The following is a 16,849-nucleotide window of genomic DNA, read 5'->3' on the forward strand; positions in this document are numbered from 1 at the left end:
TAGCCAGCCGGCAAGTGACCAGACAACGCGTCGAGCAGCAAACAAGCAGAAGGGCCCCACGCAGATCTCGTGGATGCTGGAGGGCTGATCTTCGGTGCAGGGGCTGCTCGGGGCTGGGGCTTCTTAGTCCTCGGGAGTCGTGCTGGAAGCGAAGTGCAGGTTCGTTCAAGATGGCCGGTCCCACGTGTCTCGTCGCACCCACGGGTCTCAGCTTTGCTGCAGATGTGAGTTGAGGTCGGAGAGGTCTGGGAATCCGGGTCTCGTCGGGCTCTGAAGTCTGGATCCTCAAGGGAAGACGACAAAGTGAAGCCGCTGAACGCTTGATGGTGCCTGCAGTTGCAGGGTGGACACTCCTTGCCCACAAGGGAGATTTCTTCAGTCTTCTGTGGAGCAGAACGTCGAAGTCCAGAGTTTCTTCTTGTTGAGTAGTTCAGGATTAATCTAATTTGGAATGGGACCAGCTCCTACCTTTATCCTGCTAAAGGGGGCTGCACTACTGACTAGGTCCCTCCCCTGGGTGGGACCAGGAAGGGGGGTGGTTACACCCCCTATCCTTTGTCCGGTTTCCCGACAGTGCTGGGGCTGGAGTGCCCCAGGAACTGGTTTGAACCGGTGTATGCACAGGGCACCTTGTGTGCCCCAGGCATGTCTCATTCCTTTCAGGCCTCCCTACCTCAATACACAAAATCCTGTCTGGGGTGATGCTAGCACCTCCCAAGGCAGGAAACCCTTTGTCCAAGCCGCCCTCGCTGGAAGGACTCCCAGCAGCAGGAGGTCAGACTTGTGTCTGTGGTGGCAGCATCCTTTTTGTGATGCCAAGGCTCGAGTTAACTTTAACCGGGGTTCACAGTTACATACATGTCGTGCCCCTCTAGAAGGGTGGAATGCTACCCCCGTCGCCAGAATTGGCGAGTGGGTAGTATTCCAATTCGTATGGCACCTTACTCGACATGTTTTGATAATGTTATACCAGAGTTAGCATTTAACCGCGAGGTTGATAATGCACTTAAGAGTATATGGTATAGCGTTATCATGGAACAGCTATTAGGACTTGGTACCGCAAGCTGCAGACGGGCTCAGCTCATGCTAGAGCACCATCTCACATCTCACTCTGCCTTCAGGATTGTTAAGGCCTGCCATAGGAGTGACTGATAGGAGGATATGTGTCAATTTTAGGTTTAGATATAGGTATACTATATCTACAGCAAAGGAAGATTATACCACCTTGCCCCAGCTGTCGTGCAGCCAGTTGTGTCAGTTTTAGATGGCTAGCCAGGGGTGGCATAATACATGCTTCAGCCCCTGGTAGGCCCTGGGTACACCTATGCCCTGGATACCTAAGATATACTGTACAGGGACTGATAAGGTGGCCTAGTACTAATTGGTAAATGCACCTAAAGTACATGGTTGTCAATTTAGAGAGAGAACAGCTTGGCTGTGGGTCTGATTAGCAGGCACACAGCCAGGGAAAGTCATAAACCAGTGAAGCAAAAAGCAAAAATCTGGGGTGACCATAGGATTGCAGACCCCACTCTCCTACAGTCACCTCCAGACTACGTCCAACCTCCTGCACCTGCTGGGGTTCTCCATCAATGTGCTGAAGTCACACCTGTGTCCCTCTCAGAAGCTGCTCTTCATCGGAGCGGTTCTGGAATCGGCGCAGTTTCGGGTTTATCCTCCTGAACAGCGGGTTCGGGATATTTAGGGTTTGATTCCGATCTTTCAGCCTTTATCCTGAGTCCCGATCTGGTTGGCGCTGCGGCTTCTGGGGCTGATGGCCTCCTGCATCCTTCTGGTGCATCAGGCCAGATGGCGGATGCGGGCTCTGCAGTGGGAACTGAAGTTTCAGTGGGCCCAGCATCAGGGCAACCTGTCCGCCCACGTCCTGATCTCGGAGGACACTGCGAAACAGTTGCAATGGTGGCTCACGGACCGCGATTGGGTCAGCGGCAGATTCCTCTCCCTACCCAAACCGGAGCACTTAGTAGTGATGGATGCGTCCCTCCTGGGCTGGGGGGGCCACATGGGAGAGGCGGAGATCAAAGGCCTCTGGTCTCCGGCGGAGTCCCGGCTCAATATCAACCTTTTGGAGCTGTCGGCAATCCGACTTGCACTGAAGGCATTCCTTCCCTCTGTCCGGGGAAGTGTAGTGCAGGTGTTCACGGACAACACCACCACCATGTGGTACTGCAACAAACGGGGCTGGGTGGGGTCGTGGACCCTTTGCGAGGAGGCTCTGTACCTCTGGCAGTGGCTGGAACACCAGGGCGTTATCCTGGTGATTCAACACCTGGCAGGTTCCCTGAACGCCAAGGAGGACGAACTCAGCCGCCGGCGCATGATGGATCACGAATGGCGTCTGAACTCGGACGTGGGGAGAGCCTTGGTTAGATCTATTCGCCACCGAAGAGAACGCGCAATGTCATTAGTTCTGCGCGTTGAAATTTCCAAGGCCGCACTCGCTCGGAGACGCTTTTCATTGCGAGTGGAGCTGCGGCCTATTGTTTGCCTTTCCGCCTATACCACTTCTGCCCAGAGTGCTGAAGAAGATCAGGCGCGACCGGGCCCAAGTCATCCTTGTGGCTCCGGACTGGACACGAAGATACTGGTATCCCGAGCTACTCAGCATGTCAGTTGATCCCCCGATTCATCTGCCTCTTCAGGAGGACCTTCTGTCGCAGCAGCAGGGGACGGTCCTCCAGCCGAACGTGTCCAGTCTCCACCTCCACTGATACCTTGTATAACAGACATGGGACGCCGGGACTTCGATCCGTTGCGTCCCCCATTTTTTGGCATATCCAGCCATTTACCAACCGATTGAGTATCGGCCATATCCTGATCTGACACGACTGGTTATCAAGTTGGATAATAAGCGTTGTAGTTCAGCAATATACATCTATATATAAATCGTCTGATTTTGTTTCAAAAAGTTTTTGTTACATCCTGCACCACTGTGATTATTTTCTACTACGGACAATAAGTGCTTAGAATTCGACTGTATACACTTCCGTCCCATTCGTTCTAATACAAATAATTTTGGACCTTGGAACCTCTTGCCTGGAAGTTTAATATCAGAATATAATGAAATCTTGCAACCATATGATTGTAGTTCGTAACTAAGGATATTATACAGGAAACACAGCTTAAGTGTATATCAACGTGGTAGCTTAACATATGGTAACTGTCCTTTACTAGATGTATTAAGAAATAGGATCTTACACTACAACATTCGTCTATATTACAGTGCCAATATTGCCCGTTTCTAAAACGAATACAATTTGTGGCTCCTGAAGAAGGCGTCTTCTGTACGCCGAAACGCGCGTCGAATAAGAATAATATAATGCCACCATTTGTCTAAATGTTTTTAATATATTAATTGTACATTGTGGTTCTTCTTTTAAACGGTTTTAATTTTGAATTTATGTTTATTATAAACCTTTTTTACGAAAGAATGTATTATATATGAAGGACGAATTAAAAAGCTTATGTTTTTATTATCTTCCTTGTTTTTCTGATTGTTCTCCCTGAGTTCCTTGTTAATGTGATTTATTTCATTTTTTACAATGCCAAGGATGTTACACACATAACAGTCTCCGCCTCCATGCGTGTATATTGAGCGGCGACAGTTGAGGCCATTTGACTTGCCTCCTGAAGTCTGTGATGTGATTCTGGCAGCCATGCGTCCCTCCACAAAATCGGTATACACCTGCAGGAGGAACAAATTTGTGGCATCGTGCACAGCAAAGGCTGTGGATCCCTTTTCTGCCCCCCTTTCAGAGGTGCTCCTCTTTCTTCTTTCTCTTTCCCCGCAGGGCTCTGCTCTGGGCACTATCAAAGGCTACCTCTCTGCCATTTCAACCTTCATGAGGCTTCCTGATCAGCCTTCTCTTTTCAAGTCCCCTGTTGTAAATTGATTCTTTTGAAGGGCATCACTCACATGTTTCCTCCTGTTCCTTTCGTGATGCCTCTGTGGGACTTGAACCTTGTTCTGACTTATTTGATGTGAGCTCCTTTTGAGCCACTTCACAATTGCCCTCTTCATCTTCTAACTCTTAAGACTGCATTCCTGGTTGCCGTCACCTCTGCCAGGAGAGTGAGTGAGCTCCAGGCTCTATCTTCTCAACCTCCTTCCCTCTCTGTCCATCCGGACAAAGTTGTCTTTAGAACGTGTCCCTCTTTCCTGCCCAAGGTAGTCACAGCCTTCCACATCGGGCAGTCCATCACCTTGCCCACCTTCTTTCTGCCTCCGCATCCCTCGAAAGATAAAGAGAGGCTCCACCGCCTGGACCCAAAACATGCGCTCTCATTCTACCTGGACCGCGCACGCCAGTTCCGGGTGGACGACCAGCTCTTTGTTGGTTACGTGGAGCTAAGAAGGGACGGGTGGTGCGCAACGGAACCTTTTCTCGATGGGTCGTTTTGTTCATCAAGGCTTGTTATTCACTGGCTAAAGAGGAGCGTGCCCATTCCCCTCGGGCCATGGCGGCTACTACTGCCCTGGGTCGGGGAGTCCCCTTGCAGGACATCTGTCAGGCAGTTACGTGGGCCTCGCTGCACACGTTCGCTAGACACTACTGCCTGGACAGCCAAGTCCGGAGAGATGGCTTTTCGGTTGCTCTGATCTCCAGGCCTTTCTGGTGTGATCATTGGTTTGCAGACCCACCACCGGGGTTGGTATTGCTGGGGTATCTATTCTAAGGTAAGGAATCTAACACTAACCTGTTTCTTTCAGATGCACAAGTTATTTACATTCGGTAACGATATATCTGTAAGAAACAGTAGTTAGTGTTAGATTCCTTACCGACCCACCCATCCTCCCCGTTCACCGATCTAGGGTTAAGGTTCTTCCCTTTGAGGGCCCTAGTTTCATGGCACCAGTGTCGTTTTTTATCATGGCTCTGCGTTTCGGGCGCGAAAAGCTGTGTATAAGAACTGACGTCAGCGCGCGAGGGCGGAGTCTAAATACTCAGACGACGTCATCCCGACGACGGACGCGGAGCCACAGACGACGCCTACCGACGTGCAGGGGTACTGCTACGTAAAACTTTCCGGATCCAGTCTGACGCCTGGGGATATTCTAAGGTAAGGAATCTAACACTAACTACTTTTTTTTTACAGATATATCGTTACCGAAAGTAAGTCCCTTGTGCTTCGATACATTTAGGATGGTCATAGGAGAAAACCCAGAGAAAGTGAATTTAACAAGTGTATGTTGGCATCCATGAATCTAAATCAGATTTGGGGATTAAGTTACCTTTATTACACTGAAAATACTCACAGTGGGGAAGGATTCACTTCGCAACAGTGACCTTTGGAATCTATTGCTGAAGAAATTCCTATGGTTTCAAGGATGCCAACCCACCTCCAAGTCAGAGGCTCTTGACTTTTAAAGCCAAAAATCTACCTGCGCCCGCCACAAAAAGTGTCAGTGACACTACACCTGAGGAGCCGTGCTAGTTGCTGAAAAGCAACATGAACAGGCAAGGTGGCGCCATGCAGATTCTCATAAGGGCATTGCCGCCAGGGTTAGATCCGATAGGCAGCGCCCCGGCTAACTTAGGCACTCATACCTGAGGCTTGTGTGGCAGGTTGAAGGAAGACCGGTGGGGTGGGCCGGGTGGACGAAGTACTGTGCAAGGTGTGGCACTTCCAGCTCTGGCACCACTCCGCCCGCTGAAGTCTGAGTCCGGGTCTTGTTGTAATTTGTGGTGGGCTCTGCCGTACCGTGTCAGTTGCACAGCTGTATTTATGACCGCGATGCTGCAAGTTTATCAGACAGCAGCAACTACTCTGAACTCAACAACTGCCACACACTCTCACGTAACTACGTAACTGCCCACTCTCCCTATAAATGTGAGTCTTACAGAACTCACACAGACTCCTCAATGTCACAGTATTAACCATTGGCATGCATGACTACTTGACTTCACAACAGTGAAATATATGCAGCTACGCCAGTGAGTGAATCCTGTGCTACTTTGTAGCATCGAACATCTCAACTAGCCCTCCAAAAGTCTGTTAAACAGCTCTACATGCCAAGAACAGATGCATACTGGGTAAGTAGAATTTTCTTCATACTGGCACCTACTCCACCCCCTCATTAAAGAACTCAGGAACCTCCCCTTCTTTTTCAACTCATTTCTGGCTTGCCCATCTCCTCATGAACATCAGGACATTTTTGACCTCTTAAGCTTTGCGTTTTGTTAGTGTTTTTATGTATTTATTTTTGTATGGCATTGCCCTAGACAAAAGGCTGTGTAGCACAGTGGAAACCCTCCCAATGTGTACGCATGTTTGTGTTGGTATTTGTATATCATGGAGTTAGCAGTTAAGCAATGCAGCACCGTACATTAGATGAAGGGTTGGTGAGAATCCTAGATCATGTACATCATGTGGAGATTAAACGAATACAATTTACATATGTTTGCTCATGGAGATTAAGTAATTTGTGCGCAATTGAACAGTGTCATGTCTAGCGTCAAAGCAGGAATACTTTCTCATTGAATACTCTATAGCCTGTCAACCTCCAGTTAATGTGATGTGTACGTCATGGCCTTTGTAATAGTACCGCCTCCTTATGCCAGACATACCTCACTGAATTTGAAGGTGTATGTCCATCCACATATTCCCTCAGGGTTTCTGTGAAGGTTTTTGCTTCCCTTATGGATGAAGTCTTCGCTACCAAAAAATGAGAAGCTTTGTGGTTTGTAAACGTAATTGTATGTACACAAAAAATAACACTGTTAACCCAAATGCTTTGTTGTAATTTGACCAATTGTGATTTACTGTTCTAAAGAAAATTTATTTGCACAGGTATTTTACAGGACAATAAGCTGTCTGTTGAACTTTATGATTCTAAATCTTTGGGAAAGTCAGCCATCAGTGTCAACAAGTTGTTAGTTGATGCTGATTTAGCCACATTTAAAGCAGGGTATGTATGCTCTTCTCATTTTTTTTGTTATTGGAATCATCTGTTTTTTAAGATATGTTGTAGAAATAAAGGAGTACCGAGCAATGTAAACCTCTTCCTCTATTTCAGACTCACAATCAGAGTTTGTCTATATTCTGTTGTCAAATCTAATATAGTACCTCATTCAGATATGTTTGTTAAATGATTGTTCCCATAAAGTTGAGTCAAGAGTTTGCATATTTGTTTATGCTATTTAATCTCTAACATGCATAAAAAACTGACTTTAGGCTGTTGCAGGTCAATGATAGCAATCCTTACGTCTGTAGCCAACTTCCACGTTATTTATGACAAGTTGGTCCTACAGGTTTATCACTACTGCACTGAGATGTGATGGGGTTATCAGATCCATTTGGATGGCCTGCTGTGAGAACAGCTTCATCTGTCTATGAGAAATAATGAAGGAATAAATACTTAGTGACTACGTTCAGCCGTCTTTATTTGCTGCTTGCTATGAGTGCCATTCACTTTTTTAATCTACATACATAAATCTGGGACGTGGGTTTTTCTCTGTCATTGCTTTGTTTTAAGGGTCATCATTTTGGATCCGTCTGCAAGACGGAAATTCAGTGTTTGGAAAGTAGTTCATTATGAGGGGTATTGTGCCTATTTAAGTCTGAGTTTGCATTGGGAAAGAATGAGTACCAAGATGCAGTAGAGTCCGACTACATCCAGAGTGGCCAAAGTCTGGTACTTCAGAGAAGTATATAGTATTTAGACTGCAGCGGGCCTCTTCACACAGCACTTGATTTATTGAGCTCAAGGCTGGAGCTGAAAGATTGAGCACTGCCATCACACAAACAGATGAGGATGTTTCGCCAACCTTTGTATCGACGATGGCTTTGGTGGATTAATGGAGATACGTTGAACAACAAGAGAGAGAGGGAGCAAGGCACTCTTAAACCACCTGTAAATCAATATATAACAATGAAAGAGTGACTTATAAAAGCAACCTAAGAACGGTTGCTATAAGCAACAAAGGACAAAGGGACACAACCAGTGTTTGTAAAAGGAACCCTCACTCACCGACCTAGTCAGTGACATGCTTCATCATAGGGTTCCACCAGAGAAGCCGAATGCTTCCCTGTTGTGCTTCTATGCCTGATTTACAGCGGAGCAGGAAGTTCAAAAGCATGTGTGCATAGGTGGCAAAAGGTGAAAAAGTGAAGTTAAAAGGTGTTAAGTACTGGCCTATCAACAATTTTATTAAAGGCCGTCCAAAGACCATTAAAAAAGTGAGACGGATGTGATCTAGTTCTATAAAGTAGATAGTAACATCCGATTTGGGTGTCTGGGAATGGTCAACATGTTTCTGCTTATAAGTGCTATTAGCAAAGCATTTGTCAGGACCTATAAAATTCCACGGCGGTATGCGCTCGCTAAGGCGCACCCTAACCTGTGGAACAATTGAGTTTGGTACAGCTCACGGTTATACCAAGAAGGTCTTGTATGGATCCGTAGACCTTTGAAATCTGCGAAAGAAGTGAAACAAGGGCATACATATAGTTTAGCCATAAGTCCATTGTCGTAAATAAATTTACACTATCATAATTTCTATAAATAAATAAATATCAAAAGGGTCAAGCATAAATGAGGAGCAGAGGCCGTGGTATTAGAGTCAATGGGCTTTATTGCATTAACTCGAGTTAAGGGAGAGCTCCAGCGCCAAGCGGGCACAGGAGAGTTCTGAGCTTTATTCACAGAGTACAATATTTATACATTCTTTGCATACATAGGGAGGAGCCCTCCAAGCAGAAGGAAAGAAAAAGATATGAGCATGTAGGCGTTCACTGTAATGAGTCATAGGTGGGTGGGTGCATAGAGGGGGCAGCAAGGTCAGCTAAAACTGCCTGTTTGCGTAACTTTATCAGACTTCTCCATGAGGGCTGTTTCCTTTCTGTTGGCCAGGGAGGGCCCTGGGTGTCAGAGTGACTAGCATGTCTGGTCTTATCTCTAGCTCGGGGCAGCATGCAGATTGCTCTCATCTGTAGAAGTGTTGCTGCTTCATACTAGCAGTTGGTTTGGCCCTTCCTGTCCACCCCTTGTGTAACTGTCTTGGAGGTTCCCCTTGACATGGGCCCCACTTATCTCTGAGAGCCGACAGCAAAACTGGGCCTTATCTCTGCAGAGGGGCTTCTGCTCGCCTCCTGCTCGGGCTGGAATGCAGCTTTATCAGGCCGACCCTTGTTTGACACTGTTAAGACACCCCGGGCTGGGCCTCTTCTCCGTGACTGCTCAAAAAAATATCTAATGTGCTGCAGAGAAATGTAACGTGTGCCCTTTTCAGGGTCTGGCATGGAGGGGCCTGGTGACAGAGAAATAAGGCCTCTGAATGTATAGTAATGCAGGGGTTTTTATTCAACATGGCAGATGGTGAGAGCGTAGCGCGTGGGGGCACGAATACATATAAATATGTAATTTTCTTCATTCCCTCCTTGTCCCCAAGCGCACCCCTCTAATACACCTCTATTTTCATCAGGCCGTTAATGTGTTCTTGCAACATGATCTTTTCATTTTTTCTGCTCTGCATATGTGGACGGGGAATGCAGGCAGTGGCGCACAGACCGCAGATGGCCGGGCCGCATTGGATGCAGAGGCAACAACTGAAGATGATAAACAGTATTGATCCTACTACATTCAACACTTTCCATCCCCATGTTGCTACTAATCCCCACAGCCAGCTGCTTAAGGACCATTCTCCTTTATCCATGTCTAGCTGACTTGACATCTTGTGTAGCTTGGCAATGGCTTGGTATACTGTAGGTGCGTTATTTGGAATAAACACACAACAACTCGTGGAGATCAATCTGCATACACCACCACGGTCAGCCAGAACGATGTCTAAAACAATGCGATTTTGTAGGGTCATGAGTCTGTCTGCGACCACCTCTGCTGTGAGATTAGAGAGGGCACCTGCCGTTGCATCTATCGTGTTTTGCACCACTCGTGTGAGGTGGCGGATGTTCCTGCTGTTTACCATGGGACCCCAAAATGGAATGACTCCGGCAAAGAAGTCTCCCGCCTCCTGCCCTGCTGTATCTTCTGTATCTATGACCCCCCTTCGCCGTCTGTTATAGACAGTCAGAGGCTCAATTTCATGATAGTCCGCAGGGGCAGTGTAGGTGGGGGGAAGGAGGAAAGCAATGTAACAAGTGCCGGACCAGCCCTGTGGGAGCCATGTATAACCTTTATCCCCACATATGAAGTAGGTGCCCTGTGCGGCTATAAGCCGTGTATTGTTTGTTCCATTCAAATTGACTGTGTGATTGCAGATGCTATCACCCATACGTATCTTTCCTTTACTTTGGACACAAAAAGGGGCTTTCGTTGATGCCACAAAAACAGGTGAAACGGATCTTTTTCTCCTGTCCATATACTGATAATATAACTTATTAGATCTGTTACCGTGGTCAGCATAGGCTTCCTGCTCTAGTGGGGTACCACATGCCCTGTTCTTTTCACCTCGCCAACATAAAATGTATAGGTGATATCTGAGCTGAGACTGCTCTTTTGTATCCGTATTGGAAGCTTTGTTTGTTTCCCACCAACCGGTACAAGAGCCTTCATAAGAAAAAGGGAGAGTGATGAAAGGCATGCCTTTGGCAACTGTATGGGGAAGAAGACCGCACACCCAGCAGTTGGATGTGTTTATGGCCAGTTGATGCTGTTGTAAAAGGGTGATGAAAGTATTGTTCTTAAATTCATTTCTTCTGTTCTCTAAGTGTACTGGGAGCTCAACATGTGAGTGTACTATGGTGGCGTTCTGTGAGACAGCAGGTGGATAGAGAACATGTGAGAGCCAGCCAATACTTATTACCACAATGCTCATAAAAAGTACAATAATCAGAGACACTATACATCTGCTGTGTAATAGCTTGCAGTATTTCTTTCTCATATTAGTCCTTTTTTCTTTACTGTTCACTAGTTTATTCAAGTCAGACATCATGTTCAACCGCTTCACCACCGGGTGGACTTAGACAATCAAACGTCGACTGACCTTATAGATCTCAGTTTGGAAGTGTACTCTTGCTGGGGAGTCTTTTCCAGAAAGGGGGGCTCAAAGTCTGTACTGTCTTTGTTTTTAGCAAATGTTCCGGTAGTCCCAAAGTATTTTTTACAGTGACTGGCATGCAGCCACCCCTTTCTTCCCTCGACTTTGATGGCCGTCCTCGTCGTCAGCAGGTCTAATTTTGGTGCCTTCCACCTGGGGTCCAGAGGGCTCGTCCGGTCGAAATTCCTTATCAGCACCCAGTCCCCTGGGGCTATGGCATGGTCCTCGACCTGGGTGTTGTCAGGGAAGGCAGCGGCAACCTGCGAACGGCAAGAGAGTAGTGCAGACATCAAAGAAGCCAGGTAATCTGTGAGCATAGTACTGTCAACATCAGTTATTCTTTTAGGTATTGGTGTACCCCACATATTCGGTGGTCTTCCAAAGACCACCTCATATGGGGATAGGCCGGTTCTAGAATGAGCTACCATGCGCATGTAAAAGAGGGCAACCGGTAAGGCTACCATCCAATCCACGCCCTTTTCTCCACAGACTTTAGCTAATTTTGTTTTGAGGGTCTGGTTATGTCTCTCTACTAGACCTGCTGCTTGGAGGATGCCTTACACAATGGAACTTCCAGGTATATCCCAACAGAAGGGACGCCTGTTTCATGATCTCAGAGGAGAAGGGCTGGCCATTGTCTGAGTAAATGACACGTGGCAACCCGTATCTAGGGAAGAACTCCCTCACTAACTGTTTGGCTGTTGTAACTGCAGTATAATCTGGGACTGGGTAAGCTTCTGTCCATCTGGTTAGGGCACACACCACTACCAGGACGTACTTGTGACCTCTACATCTGTCCATTTGAATATAATCCATTTGGAGAACCTCAAAAGGGTGATCAGGGGGATGAAATCCACCCTGTTCCACTGAGATGCCTTTTCCATAGTTGAATTGGCAACAAATCATGCAAGTCTTCACTTTCTGCTTTGCTGCCGCTCGCAAGTGTTTGTTAAACCAGATATTCTGCCGTTATGTCAGGGTCTGGGAGTGCAACATCTGTCAAGTCTTGTATTGGCTTCGTCACTACATTTATTACTTCCACACAGTCATGGGGTGTGGTGTCATCTGTGCTTGAGGGTAAAAGAGTGGCAGGGTTGAGTATGTTACATCTTCTAATCTCTATGTGGGGTTGAAATAGTGTCAGCTCGTATCCTGTCAATCTTGCTACAGTCAGGTGTTGTGTCTGTGTCCTATTCAGGAGAACTTCCACTGCGTGTGGTACTTGTACTGTCAGGGAGTGTCCCAGCACTATCGAGTCACTTTGTCTTATGGCCAAAGCTGTGGCCGCAACAGATTTCAAGCATGCTGGCAGAGCCTGTGCTACAGGGTCCAGTGTACTAGAAAAATAAGCACATGGCTTGTGTTTCCCTGCTTGGTCTCGTGTGAGGACAGATAGTGCTGTTCCATCCCGCTCCGTCACGAACAGGGTGAAGTGTTTCTTGTAATCAGGAGTGGCTAAAACTGGCGCTTGACATAATGCCCGTTTTAGTTTCTCAAATGCTAAGGTGTGCTCTGCTGTCCAAGGGAGGACGTTAGAGGTGGCTGCCTCCAATGTAGTCAATTGTATGAGTGGCTTGACTATGTGGGCATACTGGGGAATCCATTGTCTGCAATAGGAAGTAAGGCCAATGAATGCACGTACTTCTTTCTGTGTTTTGGGTTGTGAAATGTTGGAAATCAATTTAATTCGTTCTTGTGTCAGCTGCCTACCCTCCTTGGACAGCAAGTGCCCTAAGTAAGCCACTTGCTGTTCACAGAACTGTAACTTCGAAGGGGACACCTTGTGCCCCTTGTCCGCCAGAAAATGAAGGACCGTGAGGGAAGCCTCTTCACAGTCAGTTTCTGATCTTGCTGTGATGAGAATGTCATCCACGTTCTATATTAATGCTGTGTTAGTAGGCATACTAATACTGTCAAGTTGTCTCTTTAATGCCTGACTGTAAACACTTGGGCTTTCTGTAAAGCCTTGGGGGGCTCTTGTAAATTTAAAGCTGCGTCCTTTTAAACTGAATCCAAAAAGATATTGACTGTCAGGATGTATTGGAATGCTGAAGAATGCATTCTTCAGGTCAATGACCGTGAAAAATGTTGCCTCAGAATCAATGGCAGTAAATAATGAGGACATGTCTGGGACCACTGGGTATTGTGGGACCACACATTTGTTCAGTTCTCGAAGGTCAACTACTAGTCTGTAAACTGGGGGTGCTTGAGGGTCTGTGCGTTTAAGAACAGGGAGGACGGGGGAGTTACACACATTCGAGTCTGTCTCCACCACCACCCCCTGTTCAATGAGTTTTTGAATTATTTTTAATAAGGCTGTTTCAGCCTCAGGTGGAATCCTGTACTGTCGTATTCGGGGTAGGACTACTCCTTCCTTAAGAGTGACCTCGTGTGGTGTTATATCCATGTAACCTATGTCAGTCGAACCGTGTGTCCATAGATACTGTGGGACATCCTGAAGTCTGGGATCAAAATCTCTAACCGTGAAATGCCCTTTGAAATCACGCAAAAACAGTCTTGCTCCTTCTGGTGAGCAACAGATAACTGCTCCCAGTTCTTTTAGTGAACAAAGGGTTTACCCCATTATCACCTACCACCCAGTTCTTTTAGGGTCTTTATACCTAGTAAATTTTCTGGACATGTCTTAGTGAGTAGTAGGTCTGTGGTGCGTGTCAGTGGACCCACCCTTAAAGAGACTGGTTCTGATACTTTGTTGACAATTGGCTTTCCAGAAAATCCCAGGGATATATTCTGTGAGCCCGAGAGAGGTGCCCCTGGGACCTCGTCATGACTGATGGTAGTCCTGCCTGCCCCTGTGTCAATCAGAAACTTTCTATCTTGCCCCAGCAAACGAGCATAAGGACCCTCTTGGTCCACAGGAACTGGGATAAGGGGCAAGCAATCTTCCCTCTCGAGGCTGTTTCATGAAAAAGATTGGTATTCTGGGTAGTCTGACTGCGTGTACTGATACATTTGAGGTGCAGCGGCAGCGGGCGTCTGGACCTGCGGCGGGGTGGGGACTTGTGTCTGTTGAGTGTTGTACTGTCTGGGTGTATAGGGCCGTTCCTTTGTTTTACCTGTGGCTATATTGTGCTTTAGGACGGGGCATTCCCTTACAAAGTGACCCTGTTGTTTACAATAATTGCAGGTCCCTTTAGTGGGTGCGGTACCATTCTTGTTCGTGTTTGCAGGTACTGTTTGGGCAACTAGCACCTTCATTTTTGTATCCTTCATGCGCTTCTTTTCTTGTTCTTGCTCTTCCCTTATTCTATTTTGGTGGTATTGCAACATCTGTAACATTTGTGAGGGGCTATTTGCTTGCCAAGTGCTCTCAACCTTCAGCACTCTATTCCTAATCTGAGGAAGGGCGTTATCTACCAGTTTGGTCACAAAAAGGTGGGGATAGGCCTCACTACTGTGTTTTAAACCACTGTTGACAGCGAAGCATTTTTCCAACCTAGTGTAGTAATCGCTCGTGTCTTCCTCTGGTTTCTGTTTACAGGCTGAAATTGCATCCCAGTCTTCCTTTTTAGTCGTCAATAGTCTTGGTAAAATTTGTATAAGGAGTTCGGGGAGCCCGTTAAATTTTTTCACCAAGGCCATCCCCCGGGGCCCTACCTGCATCTTCAGCTTGCAACTCTGCCCACTTCAACATTTTATCTCCCACATCCCAGTCTTTCTCTTTAAGTTTCTCGTAAATGCCTGCTGGTAACAAGACCTTTAGTAACCTTAGGATATCAGGGTAAGTATAGTCTCCTCTGCGGAGTATATCTTTTATTTCTCTGTGAAACCCCCCCGGGTCTTTATCATGGGAAGGTAACAACCTCTTCATTTCCAGTATTTCTAGCTTGGTGAGAGGGGTATAGACATATACCCGCTGGACAGTGCCATCTATTTTTCTTATGGGGTGGACCTCTCGCAGAGGGTACTGTCCTCTGGGGCGAGGGTCTGGTGTCATTGAGGCGGACAGGAATTGCTCATATTGGAGACGCAAGTCTAAAATGGTGTTAATCAGTTCTGGGCCCTGTTCCATCCATCTATCTAGTATTACCTTTTCCAGTATTTTATATAATTTGCCAGGGTGGTGATATTGGCTCTCATACAACGTGATCAAGTGTTGGACCATATAGATGCTGGCCAGGCGTTGTTCGAGTGGTGGGAGGCTCAGGAACATCTGGGCCACTATGTCGGGATTATATACATGATGGTGGGACACCCACTGGGTGGCCGACCGAGCCAACTCCCTCTCATGTGGCGTGAGGGGTGGCTCGTCGTCCATCCAATGGTCTAGGGCTTTTTCAGTTGTTTGGAACAAATCCTCAGGAGAGATGTTTGTTTCCTTGTTAACCCTTGTTTTCTGAGGTCGATGGTGTTTGGCGCCATTACAGTGCCGTGCTATGCCCAGAAAATTCATTCTGTCTGGCGTCTCGTTATTATCCCCTTCCTCTGACACACTATCCCTGCCTTCCTTCTCGGCGTTACGTATTGCTAGTATTTTCTTTTTAATCTTATTCGTCATTGCTTCTGTCTGCGCTACCTTATCATGTTTACCGTCATTGATGCTGTCGCTCCACTCTATTAAACTAACCTCCACGTCCCCATCACCCTCATCACGTTCCCTGATCAGACAGTTGACAATAAAACGGAGGATGTTGTTCTTAGCTTTTACTTTTCTATTTTCCATAGCTTGAGCTACGCATTCATGGTTCCGTCCTGTTCTGATGAACTCATACAAGGCATCTAAATGTGTATTCATATCAGGCAGTCCATCTAGCTCTGCGATGGCTTGCCTTACTCGTATTGATATGGCGCGCATTGGACCAGTAATACCTGGCTGTAAATCATATATACATCTAGGGAGTTCGACGTCATCCTTTATTTCCTTATCCCCCCCCCTTCCGCACCCCCGGAAACCTGTTGTTGGTCCTGGACTGGCTGGGGCGCGGCCTCTGTTGGGAGTGGGGGAAATGGTGCGTCTATGTAGGCTGGGGGTGGCTCTGCTAAGTAGGCGGAAAGGAACGCCTCTGGTGCCGTTGGTTTAATTTTAAGGGGTATATTTCGGGGAACTTCCTCTGCAATCTCCTCTGAGAGTACAGGGTAGATACCAGCAACAAGAGCATTTCTTTCCCTATCCATTTGTTCCACTCGAACCTGTTCACCCTCTTCTAGTAACTCTTTTTCTTTTGCCTGTTCTGACATTTGCCTGCTTTTCTCGGCTTTGTTAAGTTCTTTCAGGGCCCTCCTATTAGCCTCTTTGCGCCATAATTCAATGGCCTCTTTCTGCGAGGGCCTCGACTTCCTTTTCCATAGTTGTTCCTCTACTCTCATAATACATTCTGAATCCCATGTGCCGGTCGCAGGCCATCTATGCACCGTCTCTAGATCCTTTGTGTAATCTACCCAGAGGTCTAAATAGAGAATAGCGCTGATGCCATGTTTGTTATACATAAAATGGCCGGGGGTATCTCTTGGCGGGACATTAACTGCCTCTTCTAATATTCCCTTTTTAGTGCCTATTTTACACAATTTTGAAAACAGCGGCATGCTTAAAACCCAATTAAAACAATTTCAAACCTAAAACATATATAACATATTCCTATGCACTGAAATACAGTACAACCATACCGGTCTCGTGAAGGAGACACGTCTTTACCGTGTTCATTAAATGAACCCGTCTTTATGCGTTCTCAGTGGTACTCACCGGGAAGCAGAACTTGAAGACCTGGTCATCGGACGCTTGACGCTTGCGCAGGAATGGCGGACCTCTGAAGACCTCGGACTCGGCTCTCTCACGGGTTGGGCTCTGGGTCAGGACGCTCCGCAATCTTCCT

General features: G+C 46.8%; 1 protein-coding gene across 1 annotated transcript in view; it reads left to right on the forward strand.

Annotated features, from left to right (window-relative positions):
- The window catches only part of RNF17 (ring finger protein 17), a 3,010,943-nt gene that overhangs the window by 1,838,622 nt on the left and 1,155,472 nt on the right, over positions 1 to 16,849 (forward strand). Inside the window, exon 23 of the mRNA XM_078657063.1 lies at positions 6,814 to 6,931. Coding sequence (XP_078513189.1) covers positions 6,814 to 6,931 — 118 coding nt within the window. The remainder of the gene's footprint in view (positions 1 to 6,813; positions 6,932 to 16,849) is intronic.

The sequence above is a fragment of the Lissotriton helveticus genome, chromosome 8, assembly GCF_964261635.1.
Source record: "Lissotriton helveticus chromosome 8, aLisHel1.1, whole genome shotgun sequence".
NCBI lineage: Eukaryota > Metazoa > Chordata > Amphibia > Caudata > Salamandridae > Lissotriton > Lissotriton helveticus.